The 20,690-nt window shown below is 40.5% G+C and overlaps 1 protein-coding gene across 1 annotated transcript in view; it reads right to left on the bottom strand.

The window, feature by feature from the left end:
• The window catches only part of pard3aa (par-3 family cell polarity regulator alpha, a), a 500,803-nt gene that overhangs the window by 8,194 nt on the left and 471,919 nt on the right, over window positions 1-20,690 (bottom strand). Inside the window, exon 22 of the mRNA XM_016440634.1 lies at window positions 8,065-8,188. Within this exon, the coding sequence (XP_016296120.1) occupies window positions 8,065-8,188 (124 nt within the window). The remainder of the gene's footprint in view (window positions 1-8,064; window positions 8,189-20,690) is intronic.

The raw sequence follows: 20,690 nt of genomic DNA, 5'->3' as shown, positions 1-20,690 counted from the left end.
TTTAAAGTTCATCTGCAATCCTTATAAAAACATGAAAGCATGACATTTTCATGAGATCTCCAGACAGCACATGGCACTTTCTCCCATTAATTACACAGAAATTATATTTTTCCCCCCTCTTTTTCAGACACAGAACACATACAACAATACGAAGCCCACCTGAACAAACACAAAAAGTGGCCTGATAGAGAGACAGACATAATTATGAAAAATTGACCACATCAATTCTGAGCAAGTAAGCATGAAACAGCTGGACGACGAGGAGAACTTCCCGGTCCCAGACTTCCAAATCATGTATAATCGTTACGATTACCATGCGGTGTGACCCGTTGCCTTTAATATCAAAGATGGGCTGGGCTTGCGGTGCACAGGGGGGTCAAACACAACACACACACACATACATGCTCCATGTGCAACACTGTTTACTGCACTATATGCTCAACCACTTCCAGAAACCTGCTCCGACATATGGAGTTAATTTTAGAACTGATGCACTTGACTGGGTGAGTGCAGGAAAAAAAAAGAGATAAAGAAAGGACAGAAAGCAGGAGGGAAAAATAAGAGAGGGAATAGAAAATGCATATGTCATTCTGCAAAAATGTATCATAATTAGCAATTTATGACAACACTGAGGTGTCTGTGTCTCAAATTAAAACGAAGGACAGGAAAATAGACAGAACATTTGAAAGTGAAGCTATAAAAATTGAAAGCTATAGCAGTGTTGCCAAGTCCATGATTTTCTCATGAAATTGGGCTACTTTTATACTGTTGCCGGAGGTTTTTTTTAAGTCCGCAGGTTGAAGCGAAGCTCTCCAGATAGTGATTTTAATAGTCAATTTCTCCCGTAACCCAGTTGGTCTAGTTTTGAGTACCATTGGGCTGGTTTTGTTACGCAGACCTGGCAACCCTGAGCTATAGACACATCATTCCTCTCATCACTTAGAAACTTCACTTTTCTGCTCAAGTTCTTGTACACCAAGGAAGGTTTATCTATAGCATTTAAACCCAGAACCCTCTAGCAAGTCTCTAGTAATGACTTAGAATACCTTAACAGCAAAGCAACTTGCCAATAGGACTAAGAACACTTTAAAAATCACCTACCAGCACATTAGAAACCATCCAAAATACCTTACAACAGCATAAACAACACTCTGATAACTACTTAGCAACACATTAGGAACCATCTAGAACACCCCAAAAACAGTACAACACCTACCCTAGCAACTGCACAGCGACACAATAAAACACCCTAGTGACCACTCAGCAACACTCATGAAACCACCAAGAACACCAGCAAAGCAATGCTTTAACAACACTGAGAACACCCTAATACTCACCTAGCAACCACCTAGCAACCACCTAGGACACCCTAACAACAGCAAAGCAATGCAATATAACTCTTAGAATACTGCAATGATCACCTAGCAACAATACAAAACACCATAACAACAGAATAGCAACCACCTCAAAACCTCTAAAAACAGTAAGCACTAACAACAATGAATAACTCCCGCATAAGTACATAGTAACCGCCTAGCAACCATCAAAAACACCCTAACAACACCATAGCAACACACTAACAACATCCTAATAACCACTTAGAAAACCCTCAGAAATTTCCTAGAAGACCCTAGTAACTGCATAGTAACACACTACACCACAGAATACCATAATAACCACCTAGCAACACCTTATAAATCTCCCAGAACTCCCTAAACATGACCAAGCAACCGTTCAAAAACCTCAAAGACAAAAAAAATAAATAAAAAAATGCATAGTAACATATATAAAGACCCACAACACCCTAATAATAACAACCTAGTAACACTTTCATAATCTCCCAGAAAACCCTAGCAACTGCACAATAAAACACTAAAACACCTAGAACAATGATAATGACCTAGCAACACCTTAGAAACCAACTCAACCCACATTAACTGCATTTAACATACTAAAACAGCCAGAACACCCGAGAAACCTCCCAGAAGACCCTAGCAACTGCATAGTACAACATTAAAACACCCAGAACACCCTAATAACAACCTAGCAACGCCGTAGAAACCAACCCAACCCCCATAAACTGCATTTAATATATTAAACACCCAGAACACCTCAACAACCACCTAGAAACACCCTAGAAACCTCCCAGAAGACCTTAGAAACATTAACATAATTAAATGCCCAGAACACCCTAATAACCACCTAGCAACACTTTAGTAACCTCTCAAAAGACCCTGGTTACTACACTAAGGGTGTATTCACACCAGGAAAGTCCGCTAGTTCACTTTCTTTGGTCCGGACCAAATACAATGTTGATTTTTTTGGTTTGCTGCAGTTTGCTTTCACACTGCCCTTTTTGCAAGTGAACCAGAAACTGTAAACAAAACCACATGTGTGCTTAAGGTCATCCATTCATTGGTTTATCCATTCAACCGTACCAGAGTTTGTTTGCTGTATTCACACCTGCCCAAAAGTCAAATCTGCACCAAGGGGGGAAACGAACTTGAGTTCGATTCAATTGAACCAAACAAGACAGGTGTGAATACACCCTAAAACACCCAGAACACCCTAATAATGACCTAGCAACACCTTAGAAACCAACGCAACCCACATAAACTGCATTTATCATACTAAACACCCAGAACACCCCACACCCCAATAACCAACTAGAAACACCCTAGAAACCTCCCAGAAGTGCATAGTAACACACTAAAACACCCAGAACACCGTAAAAACCACCTAGCAACACCTTAGAAACTAACCAAACTTACATAAATTGCACTGCATTTAACACACTAAACACCCAGAACACCTTAGAAACCTCCCAGATGTTTTTACAGAGGATATTTGAACGTGGGTAACACTTTATTTTAGTGCCTTTGCTACACGTGTTACATACTTATTATTGTAATAACAGTAGATTATGCATAATCACATGCAACTAACCCTACACCAAACCCTAATCCTAACCCTTACCATATAGCAAGTACAATTTATAATTAATATTACTCAGTACTAAATTGTATAATTACAATGTAACAAGGACACCTTAAAATAAAGTGTAACCACCAGTTTAGAAAGAGCTTTGTATTATCAACCTGATATTTCAATATTAACAGTTTTTTTGCAGCCTCTCAGACTTAAAACAAACGTGAAGCATTGACTGTGCATTACATCGGGATCCGAGTTCAGCTCAGTATTCAGAACAGATATAGTCCCCACATCCCCTGTAGGTAATCTCAGTTTTATCATCTAGTTCTAAATCTGGTTAACGTGAAGGGATATATAACAGTAGGAAGGCAATCAACGTATATTTCACTGGAGGGACACTAATCTCGAGCTGCAGTGGATTTATCTACCCACTGTAGGCTCATTATCGTGTTGTGTACTTCTTTTCGCCTACATGCAGCCATTGTTCCCTGAGCTTACGGTGTGTTCCTGCAGCATTGAGAGATAACCTCATCCGACCTTTGGCTGCAGTGGGTCGACTGTACAAAGACGCGAGTTCTCTGATTCCACACTGTGGAAATCACGCCTGGTTTCCTGTGCAGTTCATAATCAAAGAAAACATGCTGGTTACTCTGAATCCTGAAATCAATGGCATTCTTTCCAGTCATGAAGGCTGCCTGAATGCTTGCCAGCACCGAGGTCCTTGTAAAAGAGGAGAAAAGCACGTAAATATGGGCCTAATGAAAGCATTTGTGCATGCATGTGATCCAGGCACCGACATAAAACTTCCGTCTCTTGTGTGGCCTCCGATCGGCTTAAGAAAAGATTGATTTTTATTGGCTGAGACAGGGCGGCAAGCCTCTGGAAGGAACATGCTCTTTATGACAAACATCTGGAAAAGCCCCTTTGAAAGTCATAACGAGAAACGCTGGGCGTGATTTACAAGAGAGGCATAACAAGACACGTCTAATTGGTCTGTTTACCGGTGGAGGTCTGTGACAGGTTCTGGCCACGGGGCGATTATCAGCGATCTGGGTTGGCAGCTCGTCGTCGCACATAAAAACCTGATGACGGGTTTCTTTCAGTCCTCGGGGGGATTGTGAACGCTGAGAACACACCTTAATCACTGTCCTAATGTGCATCTCGTGCTGTCAGAACTCACGCTGGGTTTGAAGGATTATCTGGGGTGTACTTACCCATTTTTCTTCATAAAGAAATGAGAGGCGTTTGATGTAAAGTTGGGAGTTTTACCACATAGCTACATATTTAAAAGGCAATCAATCATTGTTTCATGCCACTTTGATTTTCTGTTGCACTTGAGGGACATTTCTAAATGGTGTAATGTACGGTATTTATAATCAAAGCTATAAATAACAACCGGCAGGCTTTGAAATGCTAAAGAAACCTCCAAAATGTGCTGAGTACCTGTAGCTAGGTGGTCACAAATGGTAATTAATGCTTTTCATAGCCATAAAAATGCAAAATGCAATACTGTAGTACAGTGATAGCATCAAATGATAATAGCATACCATGATACTGTATGATTATCATATCCCATTGTATTTAAAAAGTACTTCAAATAAAAATTCAGAATGCCACAGTATTACCATGGTATTTGTGAAAGAAATCAAACAAACAAACACAGTATCATTGGAATAAACGTGGCATTCAAACAACAACAACAAAATTGTCTAACTATGGTAGACATCACGAAAATTATGGCAACTTGAGAGAAATATTATTGCTAATATATTGCTATTGAACATATATAAACTACATAAAAACCACTATGGGATTCCATCACACTTTTCAATACTATTACATACTATATTACAATATAAAAAGTCCATGTCAAAAACCCATTGTATCTCAACATAAAATATAAATAATGAATGTATGTATGTATGTAATGGTAATACCATAAGTAATCATATCCAAAATGTTATGGCAATTCAATGGCACTTTATAAAAACGTTGCATTACTCATCTGATGTTGAACAAGTTTTCGGCTGTGTCATCACATCATCCCCCAAAAAATTCTAGATGCTCTCAGAGGAGCTTTATTTTGACAGTTTTATAACGTCATTATATCAAGCTTATGGCAGCAGTATCAACAAGACTGCTATGGCTACAAACGCCTCCCGTGCGCTCTCTTACCCTGCTTAACCATCATTCTCTCAACCTGCTGTTACGACTGACGGCTGTATATTTCTACAAGTCAACAGGACCACAACGCTCGTGGGCCCTCTCAGACCCTAAATCAACGTCAAGCCTGTTTGTATTCGCTTTGATGGAGTGTGTGTGATTCTAATGCAATCCAGGGATAAAACACCTAGACCACCTGATTCCTTGGGATGTGAAAGCTTAGTGTTACACTTTTTTTAGCCGAACCATAACCACCGTAGACATTGGGACTTGAATACTTTGTTACATCCTTAACACACACCTCTCCGCTATTGTTTGACACAAGCTTTTAGTGCTGTAATAACCATTTATTGGTTGTGTTGGCCCAACATGCCATACAATACACAAAACCTAAGCCGGAGCAATTTTAGCATGATTTTTCCCACCTTTTCAAAGCTGGAGGGAGTTTTCCCTCACAAAAAATTACCACCAGCATGTGCCTGTATTTCAACATCCCCTTGACACAACTTGGGTACAGCAACAGTGCCGTCGAAAAAAAGTCATGCTTGACATCGAAACCGCGGTCTTCAGGAAATTCGCCCTTCTTATAATACCCTGAAAGACTCAAAGGCATTCCCTGGGTCCCATCTAACATGTTTTGTTATTTGAAACCAGTCCTGTCCAAACTGAGAAGCCGACCCGTCAGCCGTTAATACAGTAGACTTGAGACACTCGAGGGAGGGAGTGTACTCTATTACGGGAAATGTCTCTAGTCCTTAAACAATGTAAACTATCACAAGCAATTAGGTGGTTTCTAGCTTGACTCCTCTGGTTTGGCGCTGTGCAAACAACAGGGCTTTTACTTCCTGTACTAGAAGCCCAGACAATGTGACACCCTCAGGTACCAAGAGAGGTTTTGATTCATTCATACTGCAAACAGACCAGCTAAGGCTATGTCAAATAAAAGCTAGTGCATATCTCCAAGTATAAAAGCCGTTGCTTAGGAGACCATGTGTACTTCTGAAGTGAAACACTCACTTGAGATTTACCTGCTGTCATAACTGGGCAAAAATGAACTGTCATTAAGTATATTTATTTATTAAATATCTGTCATTAGCAGTGATTAAAAACCCATACACAGACAGATCCAACTTATTTCTAGAGACTTGGGGCTGGGCACTTTTGACTTGAGCCAGTAAACAACCACCTAGCAACATCTTAGCAACCTCTAGCAAACCCCCCAGCACACCTTTGAAATCACTCATAACACCCTAGCATATACCCAACACACCTTCGACATTATCCAGAACACCCTAGCAAGCACTCAGAATACGCTACCAACCACCAAGAACACCCTAGCAACAACCTACCTAGCAACCACTCAGAATACTCTACCAACCACCAAGAAAAACCTACCTAGCAACCATCCATAATACCCTACCAACCACTCAGAATATCCTAACAACCACCAAAAAAAACCTAGCAACAATCTATAAAAACCCACTACATCCCTACAATCACCCAGAACACCCAACCTACCTAGCAACATCCTAGCAACCACTCAGAATACTCTTGGACCCACTAATAAAACCCTAGCAACAACCTATTAAACACCCACTACACCCTTGCAATTACCCAGGCAACAACCTACCTAACATCCACCTAGAATACCCTAGCAACACCCTAGCAGCCACCTAGCAAACACCAAATACAACTTTGCATCCCAGCATTCACCAAGAACACCCTAGCAACCACGTAACAATATTCTAGCGTACATTCCATGTAACATTCTTCAGCCACCCTGAACACACAAGCAAACACCAAGCAATATTTCAGCAACATTCCAGAATGCCCTAGCAATGCCCTGGCAACAAACCACAAGACCCCAGCATGTGTCAGTAGCCGGGTTTTCATTACAGATTTGCGCAAAACGTTTGCAATATTTTATAAATGCTTCACCTTTTAAGCGATTGCATTTTCATTACGCCTCCATCATTAATCTTTCTGTCTAAGATGCAGATTTTTTTTTCTCTCTCTGCACTGATCTGAGTGAATCAGAACATTAATGCATTAATTGAGTTTAACACATTCTAATCTCTGTAGAGCTATTCAAGACCTGAGAGGAAAATGGAGGCCAAATATGTGTCAGAGAAGACAGGGTCAGAGAGCTGACCTCTAATTTAGGAAATGGTTCTATTCCTCGAGGTAATTAGCCTTTTAAAATCCCCCTCCATACCCTTAACAGGAAGTCATAGGACAGGCCGCCATGTCTGGCTCAGGCCATTACAGAGTAAAGATACACAGCTATTTGAACTTTGACCCCTTGCAACTTCTTTCCCATCCTCTTGAGCAGTGTATATTATTTGAACTTGCTGATAAAGATAAAATAACAGCTAGCCTCTAACCTCAGTTAATAAAATGAAGCACTGACTTTCAAGGACACAATGTTAAAACACATTCACCTCTGTGCAGACCTAACAAATACAAGCAAGTTTGGGGGCAAATAAACTGTGAGATGCACTTGTGATATGCAAGCTAACAACAAATGCACTTTTTCCCCCCACCTCACAGAACAAACACCATTCATGTGTTATCTGAGATCCTTGACAATATCTCATTATAATATATGTCACTCTTTGCCCTGAACACCAAACACCAAGCTGACTTAAATGCTGTGACTCATTTGGAAGAGTTTGCATTTGTCGGCCACATACGTCATTGACACTGGCTCATTTCAGAAAAGTAACCATTACATTCCAAAAAAAAATAAATTACAGTACATGTATGTTTTATAATGGTTACTTTCTGAGATGAGACACCCTCGATGATGTATCCAGCTGACAAATGTGATCTCCGTAGGGTGTAGCCTGCGTAATGAGATGAAAGAGATAAAGTGTTACTTTTGCAGAGGTGCATGCTGAGACGCTTTAAGGGTCAGGGTAAGGGTGCACATGCTAAACTGAGGTTTATACAGTAGTCTTGCACACTCACCCTCTGTTGTTGTTGAAAGCTGTAGGATCGACGGCGGTCATCAGGTTCCTCCTCCTGCTTGGCCTGCTGGAACTCTTGTCGTAGACGCTGTATCCGGTCATGGTTGCTGGGTGCCAGACGGTTGCTATAGAGGAGAGAGGAAAAACATTTATGCCATCACCATTGGTCCTGACATCAACATGAGAAGAACAAAGACCAGATGGTACACTACAGACGATAGCACTTGAATAAGGCACAGTACAGCTCGTATCCTTACAAGAATACAGCTTGTTTCCTGAATCAATAGCACAAGCACCATTTGAGCCCATGTGCCCCTATCCATTTTGCTAAATTACACGTACGGACACAGTCCATTACTTTTTCCACATTTGGCTTGCGCTCGCCGGCATCTTGAGAACATGAAACGGACCAAACATTTCCGCAAAGGACTGCCCAGTGAACCATGGCCAATGATACATGTCCCTCCTATGACAGAGAGTCAAAGGCCCACATCTCAGCCCTGCGCCCCTTTAGAGAACCCAGAGAGACTCATTTGCATTCCTTTCATTAAGAGCTGGGGAAAGTGACCGTCAATAGGAATCAATATGCCTCGCCCCGCTAATCAAGCCCCGCTTTTTATCTACTCCACCACACGGGCTGCTGGTGACAAACCCCTCATTATGATACAACATCCTGTCTGATAATACGGCTAATTTATACAGAGAGCGAGCGAGGGAGAACTGAGGAAGGAAATCCTCAAAGAAGGGGTGAAAAAAACTCATTGAGAACACAAAGAGGTAAAACATTAAGCTTGCAAAAATATGGAACACCAAGAAAAATAAATAAAAGAACAGCATACGGATTGGCAATTCAGCATACGGATGAATTACGGAGATGTCATCTCTGTAGGGAGCTGATACAGGTGGCTAAGCCTACACTGACGCTGATAGCTTACTTAAGATGAGATGTCTGGTCTAAATGTGCTCATAATTGTAGATCGCAAGCAGGAACAGCCCACTGACTGAAATGGCCACTCCGACACATTGCCAATCACCCTTCATTAAAACTGCCGCTAAATGGCCTGCCATAAAAACCAAATGGAGCCGAATAAGAATCGTATGAGCGGTGATGACTGAACATCCTTTTTCTGTTGTTCCATGCAGCCATTAGAATCAATTGTATTAGCTTTACTTCATTTAACGCCCCATTCCTATATTCATATTTGGTGGTGGAAGATCTTGAAGGCCATCAAATGCATTTGCAAGGCGGAGAAAATGGAAGTGTTGTAAATTAAGCGAATCATTGAGCCGTGTGCATTTGGTGTTGCAAATACAGGCAGGTAATCTACTCGCTTTTTCAAGGGCCAAATCTTATATGTGTCCATTAAAATAGTGTACTCACCATTACCAAGTATAATAATCCACTAAAACAGGCACAGGAAAGCGTTTCAAATCCATTTTTAAAAGTGAGATGATATCAATATGAGAGTTTTGGGCTAAAAGTAAGATTTTTTTTAAATGCCATTTGATAACTTATCATAAAATGTGCAAAGCGTATCAACTTCAACCACTGACATTTACTGACATTTTAGCAAAAGTAGAAACTTAAAAAAAAAAAAAAAAAAAGCTGTTCTCAAAGAAACATCAAGCGGATGAAGGATGAATGAAGCTAAGGACGATACATTTGGAGGAAACTGCATACGAGACATGAGGTCTTTGCTGTCTTGTATACTTCAAATAATATCCGAGTGTGTGTGATGAGATTCAATTGCAGTAATCGTAGACATTTGTCATAGACAAAGTTTGTAGACTTTTGATGACCACTCTCAGCTGCAACTTCCACACAAAGCAGTCAAAGCCTGAGAGAAACAAACAAATCACTCTGCCATTACCACACATCTGTGAGGGGAAATTAATTTGGCCATTAGCTCCTGTAAACGTGTGATTACACATTAGCATCGGGTGGCAATGCGCCTGGTGTCTACGCTCACGGCAAGAGAAACGCTAACAAGTTTTGAGCAGTAAAGAGGAAACTGGCAAACAAAGCTTTGGTAGAAAGAACAATAGACGGGATATCTGCAAATAAATATGCTCTAATCTTATTCATAACACTATATTTTCATTAGGAAACCTAATTCTGATGTAAACTATCTGCAGTAGCATGTAACAGGCATGGCTAACATCAAAGATTTAGCCGTATGATTGGATTACAGCTTGTTTTTCAGGAGACGGTGGACTCCAGTCTTGACACTAAACCATCATTCTACACTCCTATTAAAGCCTGTGTTGTATCTATTCCCTTCTTTATCCATTAGGAGATGAACAGGGATGGTTCCATTAGCTTAATCCTCCTGCCTTCCTCTGAATCCTCTGACTCCAAAACAAACAGCAGAGATTTGGTCATAAATGCCTAAGCGAGACCCTGGAAAGGTTAAAGCGACCATAAACTGAGTCACTCAGTTCGGCAACCAGCTGAGGCTTGTGATCAACCCATTAAACAAACCAAATGACCAACCTCCAATGATGTTCCATTGTGGTTAAAGACGTCTATTTAGAAAATGAAAAGTGAACTTTTACAACCAGAGATGTGGACAAGACCAATATGAGTCATACGGAAATTAGGAAATTACAAGATTGGCAAACAATTAAAACATGGAATTGTTGTAGAGGAACTAAGCTGAACCAGATCAAGTCGCTATACTCATGAAATGAGGTTCAAATGACAATGCTATTAGATGAACTGGAGAACTTAAGACCACATACGCAGCAGTTCAATTACAATTGGCGTCTTTGGACGATCTGGTGTGAAATTCCTGCAAAAGTGGCACTGAAAAATTAGTAGTTGGAATCGTAAAAGAGCACCCATGTGCGTTAAGTGCTGGCGACTGCCCATCTCGTTTACTCTCCCTATTCAATCCTCCCTTACAAAAGAAGACAAATCTTTTCGGTGGAGTCCATGAACACTCCAACACCACCGCACATGATTAGTCTCAGCGCATGCTTGACATCAGGTATAGTGTGGGTTATAAATACCTCCAGGTATGCATCAACGTCAGCCACAGAGCCCGGCTAAACAAGACCTCACAAAGACCGGCAGCAATTTGCGTCAATAAAGCGGCGACAATTAGAACAAATGCACCCGTGTGAAGACCTGCAGCAATTTGCGTCAATAAAGCGGTGGCAATTAAAACAAATGCACCCATAAGCCAAACAATGGAGGTGGGTGAGGAGGCGGTAGAGTATGAAGGGAGGATGATGAGGGATCGCTTTCCCCAGCCTCTTGTTTATGCATCAGATTAAAGGTCAGGCGGTATGCAACTTGAAGCTGGCTTAAAGGGTTACTCCACCCCAAAATGAAAATTTTGTCATTAATCACTTACCCCCATGTCGTTCCAAACCCGTAAAAGCTTTGTTCGTCTTCGGAACACAATTTAAGATATTTTGGATGAAAACCGGGAGGTTTGTAACTGTCCCATTGACTGCCAAACAATTAACACTGTCAAGGCCCAGAAAAGTATGAAAGACATCGTCAAAATAGTCCATCTGCCATCAGTGGTTCAACCGTAATTTTACGAAGCTACGAGAATACTTTTTGTACGCAAAGAAAACAAAAATAACGACTTTATTATTCTTTATTATTTATTTATTATAAATAATAATATAACGACTTTATTATTATACTTTTCTGGGCCTTGACAGTGTTCATTGTTTGGCAGTCAATGGGACAGTCACAAACCTCCCGATTTTCATCCAAAATATCTTAAATTGTGTTCCGAAGGCGAACGAAGCTTTTACGGGTTTGGAACGACATGGGGGTAAGTGATTAATGACAACATTTTCATTTTGGGGTGGAGTAACCCTTTAAAGGACAGGCCCAAGTTGTTTGAGAGATAGCGCACAGTCAAGCCTCTCTTCCTGGAGATGTCTCGCCTCCCTAAACAGAAGGGAGGATGATGAGGGATCGCTTTCCCCAGCCTCTTGTTTATGCATCAGATTAAAGGTCAGGCGGTATGCAACTTGAAGCTGGCTTAAAGGGTTACTCCACCCCAAAATGAAAATTTTGTCATTAATCACTTACCCCCATGTCTTTCCATGACAGCTTTGTTCGTCTTCGGAGCACGTTAACAAGCCAGCAGTTTCATTCTCCCAATACAATGAGACTCATTCAATATCTGTCTGTGTGTTCTCTGACTGAAAGGTCAGTTTGCTATTGTTCGCACCCCGTTTACTCGGCCTTTCCCCTCCTTTTCTTGTTCGTTGTATTCATTTCTTGTCTACGCACACCCTTTCCTGTTCACGACTTTCTCTCGATATGCTGAATAACACCTTTTGCCTGTTTACTTTACGGCCCCAGAAAGCAATTTCCCTGAAGACAGAAGGTTATTGTTGCAGATTAAACTCTCTGAATCGAGTGTGATGCATGGGTAGCACTGACATCAGAGGCGTCTGACTAAACAGGGCTCCTCACCTGTTCTTGCTCAGAGAAAACTCGATGTGGCAGTACCAAGATTATGCCTAGTTAAAACCGGAAGGAGGGAAGAAAAGAAACCAAAGAGGCAGAACCCCACTGGGAGACATCAAGTGAAGCGATCCAAGTTATTACCACGTGCTTTATGGATACAGTGCTCGCAGATTGGCAGAGTGATCTGGTCTAGAAGTAGAATGTGGAATGCTATGGAAGAGATGAATGAATCTAATATTAAGTCTGAGGTTGTAAATCTTTCGCTTATAAACTCTGCCGAGAAGCACCTGGGACGCTGACGTATGACTGTGCTTGTTTCTTTGTGTGTGTCCTATCTTTGGGTTGGTCATGATGCAATGGGAAATCCAATAAAAAAATAATTCACTCGCTCTCATCAAATTTCAATTCTCTATGACATTCATTCTTCTGTGGGCAAATTTTCTAAATAAAATAAAAGTCAGTGGGGTCTATTGTTGTTGAGACCAACAGCAGGGTGAATAAATGATGACAGAATTTTACTTACTTTCGACATGGTTTGTACGTGGTTTAAGCTGGTCAGTAGGTGGTCCAAGCAAGTCTAGATAGGGCAGATGGACTACCAGCTGGTTTTGACCTGGAAGACCACCTTGGTCAACTTGATTTCTAATTGGTCCAAGCTGGTCATTTATTGTCATTGACTGATTAAATGGACTAGTAGTCCTGGTTTGAACCTGGTAGAGCATCTTGGTGAATCTAAACCACCTTGAACCATCAATTAACAGTTACCATGTTTAAAAAAAACTGCCTGTCACCACTTTTCTCCATTAAGGATCTCTGGTCTTGTCCCCAATGTGAAATTGATGTAAACTTGTAGTCTTGTGGACTTGAGATGGCTGATGCTTGTCTGTCAAGTCGGCAAGAATGTAATGTCCCGTTTGACATTTTAGGTTGGATAACAGTGCCTAAGGCCTCAAAGTGGTATTTGGGACAGGGTCTACATCTCAGCGTCTGGATTTAGAGAAGCTGCAGCCATTCTACTCTTATCAAACAGTGATAAATTAAACTTTACATGTTTTCAACAAAACATAGCGAGAGAGAGGGATACGCATTTGTGATTCCGAGTCTCTGCTGAATACCCACTTCCTTTTTTCAGATTGATATTCTGTCAGACTATCTGGTTTCTTTCCATGTCCTCCAAATCATCATAGGAGATATGAGAGATGAAAAGAAGGGTTTGTTGGTGCCCTCAGTCATATTGCATCAACTCAAAGTTTAAGTCATATTAATTCTATACCCCTGCGGACTCAATTCCCTTCAAAGACTGTCATATCTGTCAGCTCCCTTCATAGATCTGTACAGATGGCATGGACAGATTAAATCAGAATTACTGCTGGTCATTTTCAGGGATAAAACGAAAGTTAGCTTTTTATCATTAATCTATACAGGAAATCAATGCACATCACACAATCTGCAATAAAACACAACAGAGCCCATGCAGTCTGACTCAACAACAGGCTGTGAACGTAACTTTCTTTGGTCTGCTGAGTTTGAAGCTGTTTTATTCTTCACACATTTGTGTTAATTCAATCTCTCTCGTCATCATTCTTCTGGGTTTTCCTTTCTTCATCATTGCCTGCTTTCCATTGTCTCATTTATCTCTTTTATCTTCCCACAGCTCTTCCTTTTCCTCTTGATCGCTTATCCTTTATATCTGCTGCTTTCTTTCATTTTATTGCACTGTGAGGCCTGGCAGTGAATCAAAGTTTGACCGGTTCATGTTCTCGTACTGAATGAGTGACAGGTGCAGTTTGACAAAGGGGGTGATAATGCTGCAGGCTTAGGGGTCTCTGACTTCACCCACGTTTCCCCTGACTGATGTACGGCTGTGCCCCTGACAACCCCATGTCCTCTGCCAAGTGCCCCGCTCCCAGAGGGTGCCACTACCTAATAAGCAGCCCTGCTGCGAATGAGAGGCGTGCTTTTGTTCCTGTTTCCCCATTCCTGTTTCTCTCTGTAGCCTCCAGTGCTCCTTTCATAGATAGAAACAGCGTGACAAAGAAGAGGCTGGCCCGATTAGAGAGGCTGGAGATTCGTGTATGTATGGCGTAGGGGCCCTTAAGTGCACGGCGGGGGTCCTGATCAGCGCGCTTGGACCCCCATTGGGAAGTCTGAGGTGGAGCCCCGGTTTCTTCCTGTATGTGAGCACCTGCACACACACCTACCCTGAGTAGATGTGGAGGGCTTCTGTGAGGAATAAAGAGGAGATGATAAAAGCACGATGAGGCGGAAAATAAATCTTTCATTTCTAAAATGCGCACAGACACTTTCTCAAGCAAACATCCTTCACATATAGAACCGAGGATGTTCAAAACTGTCACGACTTTGAGACACTGAGAGAGACTACACATTTGGTTTCCCTGTTCTCGCCGACATGCCCTCTCAGTCTTTTTTCAGTTTCAGGGTGAGACTAAATCTTGCACCTGTTCCTCAGTGTGAGAAAGTTCTTTAGTCTGGCTAACATTCAAACGCAAATCGCACAGGCAAGCAGACAATGGCAACTGCTGAGAGTAAAACTTCCCCGGTCTCGTGTCTTAACACTTATTTTGCATAGTAACACTTAACCTGCTGCTGAATTATTTAGTACTTGAACTTGAAAAACAACAATCTATTGTGCATGATTGCTACAGTTGGTGTTTGCTTACTGGTCCAAGTCAAAGGTGCTCACCCTCAAGTCTCTAAAGCTTCATTCCCTCCTGCAATGCAAGTATATGTGAAAACCAGACTTGAAAATCACAACTAGAAAATCACAATAGAAAAGCAATAGCACTCCATTCCTCAACAATCCACATGATTTGGTGTGTCAAGTCTGTAGCACAAATGGGATGAGTTACATTCAAAGTTAATTACATGGGGTTAGGAGTTTGTTCAAACTCTATGAGCAAAATAAATACATTTTCTCAGGTTGCACTTGATTCTTTTGGTTGTATGCCATTAGTGGTGACCAGCACAACAAAGAAAGAATGGATTCTTCAAAACAACTTCCCTTTTCAATTTTTAAAAGTTGCTGAACTACAACATTCACTAGAAACTTATAAAGGCATCAACATCTGAAACAAACATAATGTGCCACACAAATGTGAAGAAAACACCTGACAGAAGGATAAACTTAAAATGAGTGATAAAAAAGTAACATAGCAACAGGAAAATGCAGATGCCAACTACTCAGTCCACTAGCCTCACAATGCATTCCCATCCGCCTAAACTGGCAGTCCAACTAGTGCTATAAAGCCTTGGTCCCCACATCAGAACAGCTGTCAGTAATTAGTAGTGATGATTACAAAAGCTCTCTCATTGGTGTAGATGGCAGATCATGCCCTGGCCGATTTAATTGCGATTATTCCTCTAATAGCTGCTGGCCACACCCACCAGGTCTTGCCAACACTGAACCAACAAAACATGTAATATTAGCATTTCCCAATTCACTATGATGTCTCACGAGGAACACTCTAAAACTTGACAGTCGGCCAAAATATTGGAGAAGCACCACTTTAATCTGAAGATGTTCCGGTAAACAGAGGTATTTGTCTACAGCAACACCAGACCTTTATCAATTATTAAATCCAATCCATCATACTCCTGCGGGGGCTTGGCAATCTTACACATTTATAGTCAGTAAAACCAAAAAAAAAAACAAGCTCCCTTATAGACCATAATGTATAATGACTTCAATCCATAAAACATTAGGCTCTGTATGAAATACAAAGAAAGCATCATTTTTATAACATAAATGCATAAATAGATTTTTCAAATTGTCTGAAGAAGTTCAATTGTATACATCTAATTCATTTTTACTTCACGAACAGATTGCTGTTATTTTTAGGAATCCATCGCTTGCTGTCTTTTTTCAAACACGCTAATGAGAAACCCCAAACCAAGAAAAAAAGTGATGTTGATCTCAAGTTAAAACTCAAAAGAAGTTTGCGTCTTGTAATGTAGTTCTGGGAAGTGAGCATTAGAGCAGAGGTTGGACTGGCAGCTGCAGACTCCATAAAAAGAAAGATGAACTTTGTTAAGTTAAGGCCGTTAATCCAGTATCATTGATTGGTTGGTGCTTCGAATCGGAGAGAGTGGCAGAGAGCTTGCCTAGGCTGTTCAATGTATTCAGGGCCTGATACACGTGTCTAAGACCTCACAACCCTTCAGTCTGCCTTCACCGAGGTCTCAATATGCCACTCTAGTTCATTAATCTCCGTCACTGCTGCAGGTGGAGAGAGACACGACTAATGATACAGACACCGTTAATGACTGCATATTTCGACTGACTTTGAAGGACACGTTTCACAATGAATTTAAAATGCCAGCCGTTATTGTAATTAGATGGTTAACAGCTATATTTCAATGTGAGGAATGTGGGTGGTTTTTCTTTTAATTCAGAAAGATCTTGGTTGTTTCAGTATTCCTGAATAACAAGTGGATAAGTACTGCAAATCTTGATGTAGACAGACTAAGGGCCAGATTTACTAACAGGGCAAATTAGCGTTAGAGCGCAATTCCATAAAAGCGCAGATAGGAGGGGAATATTCTGCATGTGATTTATTAAAGAACACAGACGCAGCCGGATCATTTCCATAATGACTAGTACAAACTACCAAGAGCAGCGCAAATTACCGCCTGTTTTATTGGGCGTTAAATAATGGCGCAAATGCCAGCAATTTGACAATTGCAAACGTTAGTAAATTGCGTTGCATGATTCATTTTAATACTCTCCTCCCATAAATGTTGTTCCTGAAAGGGAAACTCCTACAAATGCATATTCAATAAGGTCAGGTGCAAAAGTAACTGTGTCCATGCCTTTTAAGCACTAATTCTTCACTGCGCGTCTTTAGTAAATCCTGACAAAACTATTTTAACGCCAAAATACGGTTTGCGCTGGTGCAAGCTGTTAGTAAATATGGCCCTAAAAACTCTGTGACCAGTCCATTTAGACTCCCAAGTGGATCTGAACATGAGCCGAATCATAGCATTTCTAACAGGAACAAAATGAGCACCTTAGAAGGAGAATGTAATACATTAGTCTTTGAAAGCCACCATGGAGGACCACAGGTTCTGCACCTCCTCAAATATAAACATGTTACAGGAAAGAGTAAACGGACACATCATGGTATCATCATTTTGAGAGCCATGTGACCATCCCAATACAGCTGCTCAGCTTCTTCTCACAACTGCAACCGATGACAACAGCAGCAAGACTCCAGTCTCTAGAAGAGGCGACATGGTCACTTAAACCACTGCAGACTCCAGCTGTTCCTCTCCGGCTCATCAAAATTCCATCGGCCACTAACTGAGGAGTCACATGTAGATAGACACTCTAGCAAACCGAGAGAGGGAACCAAGCTTTTCTTCTTGGGAAACTTATCCGGACCACATCACAGGTAAAAGAGGGCAAAATGAAAAAGAAGAGAAAAATATGGAACGGAAAGATGTGGAAAACACAGCCTACAGTTCTAGTGCATGAACTAATTTATGTCCTTTTTTCCATAAATACAAGCACGCATCACCCATTTCAACGTGGTAGTATTTCACTAGCGTTGAAAACTCGAACGACCTTTTCGCTTTAGATTTACACCCATCTGACATCAGTTGAGCAGCGGCGGGTGCAGATGGGAGGTCATATTTCATCCCGGCCGACACGCACTATAATCAGGCCGCAGTTGGCAATTAGGTTGCACTTAATGCAAATGGATCAACTAGAAAATCAGCATGTGAATGGGCACTATAGCCATCCGCTAGTGCTAGCTTATTACACACACCGTTGACCTCACTCTCAAAAGCCCCTCTCCAGAAGAGCTAACAGACGCCAGGGCACCAGCCCATCGCGGGGAGGTGGAGATCAGGTTTCAGAGGTGGGCTACCCGGGGCCCTCACCGACATCGAGCAGCGGCGTATTATTTGACATCTGTTGTACGAGTTAGCTGTGTGATTGAATCTGTGAAAGGGATTATCTGGCCAATCTATTGTCAGTCATTCCTGAAGCATGACTCCTGGCGGTTTACGTTTCATGGCTTCTTCAGAATATGCAGAACAGATTAAATACATAAAAAAGCTCATGCATTGGGGTTCGTTCAAAAAAAACCAAAAGGAATTGCAGGAATTGCAGCAGCTGAAGCTCTTGAAATGTCAATGGTTGTGTATACCAGCATGTGCAAGTAAATTATTCACATTTTTTTCATCACTTTTCCTCATCTTTTGCTATTAGTTTTTCCACCTTTCCCAAGTGCCTCGTCCTCATTAATAAATAAAGAAAAAAATTACACCAAGCTGGAACCATCTACTATGCGCCACTTTGCCATAACAATACTGACGTCAGAGGCAATAAGGCAGGATCAAAGATATATATAGTTGTCATCAATCAAAACAAATATAGAGACAGAAAACATGCATATATGCACCAAGAGGTTTTATAAATGATTTTAATCAGAATTGTTGAAAATAAAATAATAAAATAAAATATAAAATAAAGCAAGTCAGAGTAAAATAGACAAAATCAGATTATGACATGACAAAATACTGACTAAATGTCAATAATTATTATTATTATTGGCAACCAAAACAAATATAAAGATAGAAAATATACATATATTCACCATGAGGATAATTAAATTATTGTAGCCAGAACTGCTGATATTAAAATGAAAATAAAATAAAGTAAAATAAAAACTTCAAAGTCACTTCAGTTAGAGTAAAATGGACAACATGTAATGAATATGAAATGACAAAATATTGACTAAATGTAAAGAAAAGTTTCAACAAAAAGACAAAAAACTAAAAAGGTGAGCAGCAGGGTTGTTATGGTAAACTAATAATAACAATACTACTATTATAATAATAACTATAATAGTATTTCAATGATACTAAAATACCACTGGTGTGCAAGACCAAAGACAAGTATGTGAATGTATTTTGTTTCTGTGTGTCCAACCCAGTTATCCACAACTATTGAATGAGAGCCTTGAGCCCATTATGGGACCCCTCACAAGAGGTCATGGGTCATGACCTTTAGTAATGGCCATGCTACTGATGAACAAAAAAAGCTCTGACACGGGCCATCATTTCAATTAAGTTTTCAATGTTGTATAATAATCAATACAAGGTCAGTAGGTTGGCATATGCAGACAGATGGCACATAAAACAGACAGAGCCTTCTTTTCTCAAAGCTAAACAAAATCAATTCCTCTTCACAATATTTCTTTTTATGGACATCCAATCCACATTCCTAAATCCAGTTGCTGCTTTCCCAAGCAAAGTCGCTCAGCAACAGGAAGCGATTGTGTTTCGAAGGGTCACTTCATGAGCGTCTGACATCTGACGGCATATATGAAGTACCCAATAACTGACAGGTGGGATGGATAAAGATGGATGATTGAAGCGAAGAGAGCAGACAGAGAGAAAATGAGAGACTTAGACATCATATTGACGACCAATCCGCTGGGCTATACATATGTTAATAAGCTCACCCTAAATGACCCCGGTATTCGAATCACAATTATCTGCTGACTGTGGCATAGTGCAAGTCCTGTCATTGTAATGATCTATGGATGCAAGAGGCTCTCAGTCTTAATGAAGACACATTATAGGTTCAAACTAAGAGGTCTTTTGAGAACACAACCAAAAGGCCATCACAGTTCTGCACATGCACATCCAGAAGACACTATCAGCCATCAATCAAGCATAGGATGTGAGACAAAGGGATGGCTAAACATAGTCACAACAGCACTATATTTATAAAAATAAAAATAAATCATTTACTACTAAATATTCTTCAATGTTGATTCAAAACACAACAGAAAGAAAATATAGAGCAGTGGGGGGCTAAGAGATTACTGGGATGAATACTAAATTATGTATTATGATGGGTATGTGTTTATTTGTCTTTGAATTGCTGTTATATTATATGGCTTAATTTATAGTAATGTGTTGGGTATTGTATTTATGATGTATTTATTTGCAATGTTTGGTATTGTTTGGTAATGCAGCAGTTCCTCTATTCAAAACAAAACAAAACAAAACAACAAAACAAAACACAACAAAAAACAAAACAAAACAAAACAAAAAACAAATGATGTGACACTAAAGTACCATACGACTCTTTTAAATGGTTGTAGGGTAAGTAAATAAATAAATGTCAATATTTAAAAATATTTTATATA

The sequence above is a fragment of the Sinocyclocheilus anshuiensis genome, unplaced genomic scaffold (assembly GCF_001515605.1).
Source record: "Sinocyclocheilus anshuiensis isolate Anshui unplaced genomic scaffold, SAMN03320099.WGS_v1.1 scaffold79, whole genome shotgun sequence".
Classification (NCBI taxonomy): domain Eukaryota; kingdom Metazoa; phylum Chordata; class Actinopteri; order Cypriniformes; family Cyprinidae; genus Sinocyclocheilus; species Sinocyclocheilus anshuiensis.
The sequence above is the reverse complement of the archived record's forward strand: the minus strand, read 5'-3'. Positions and strand labels throughout refer to the sequence as shown.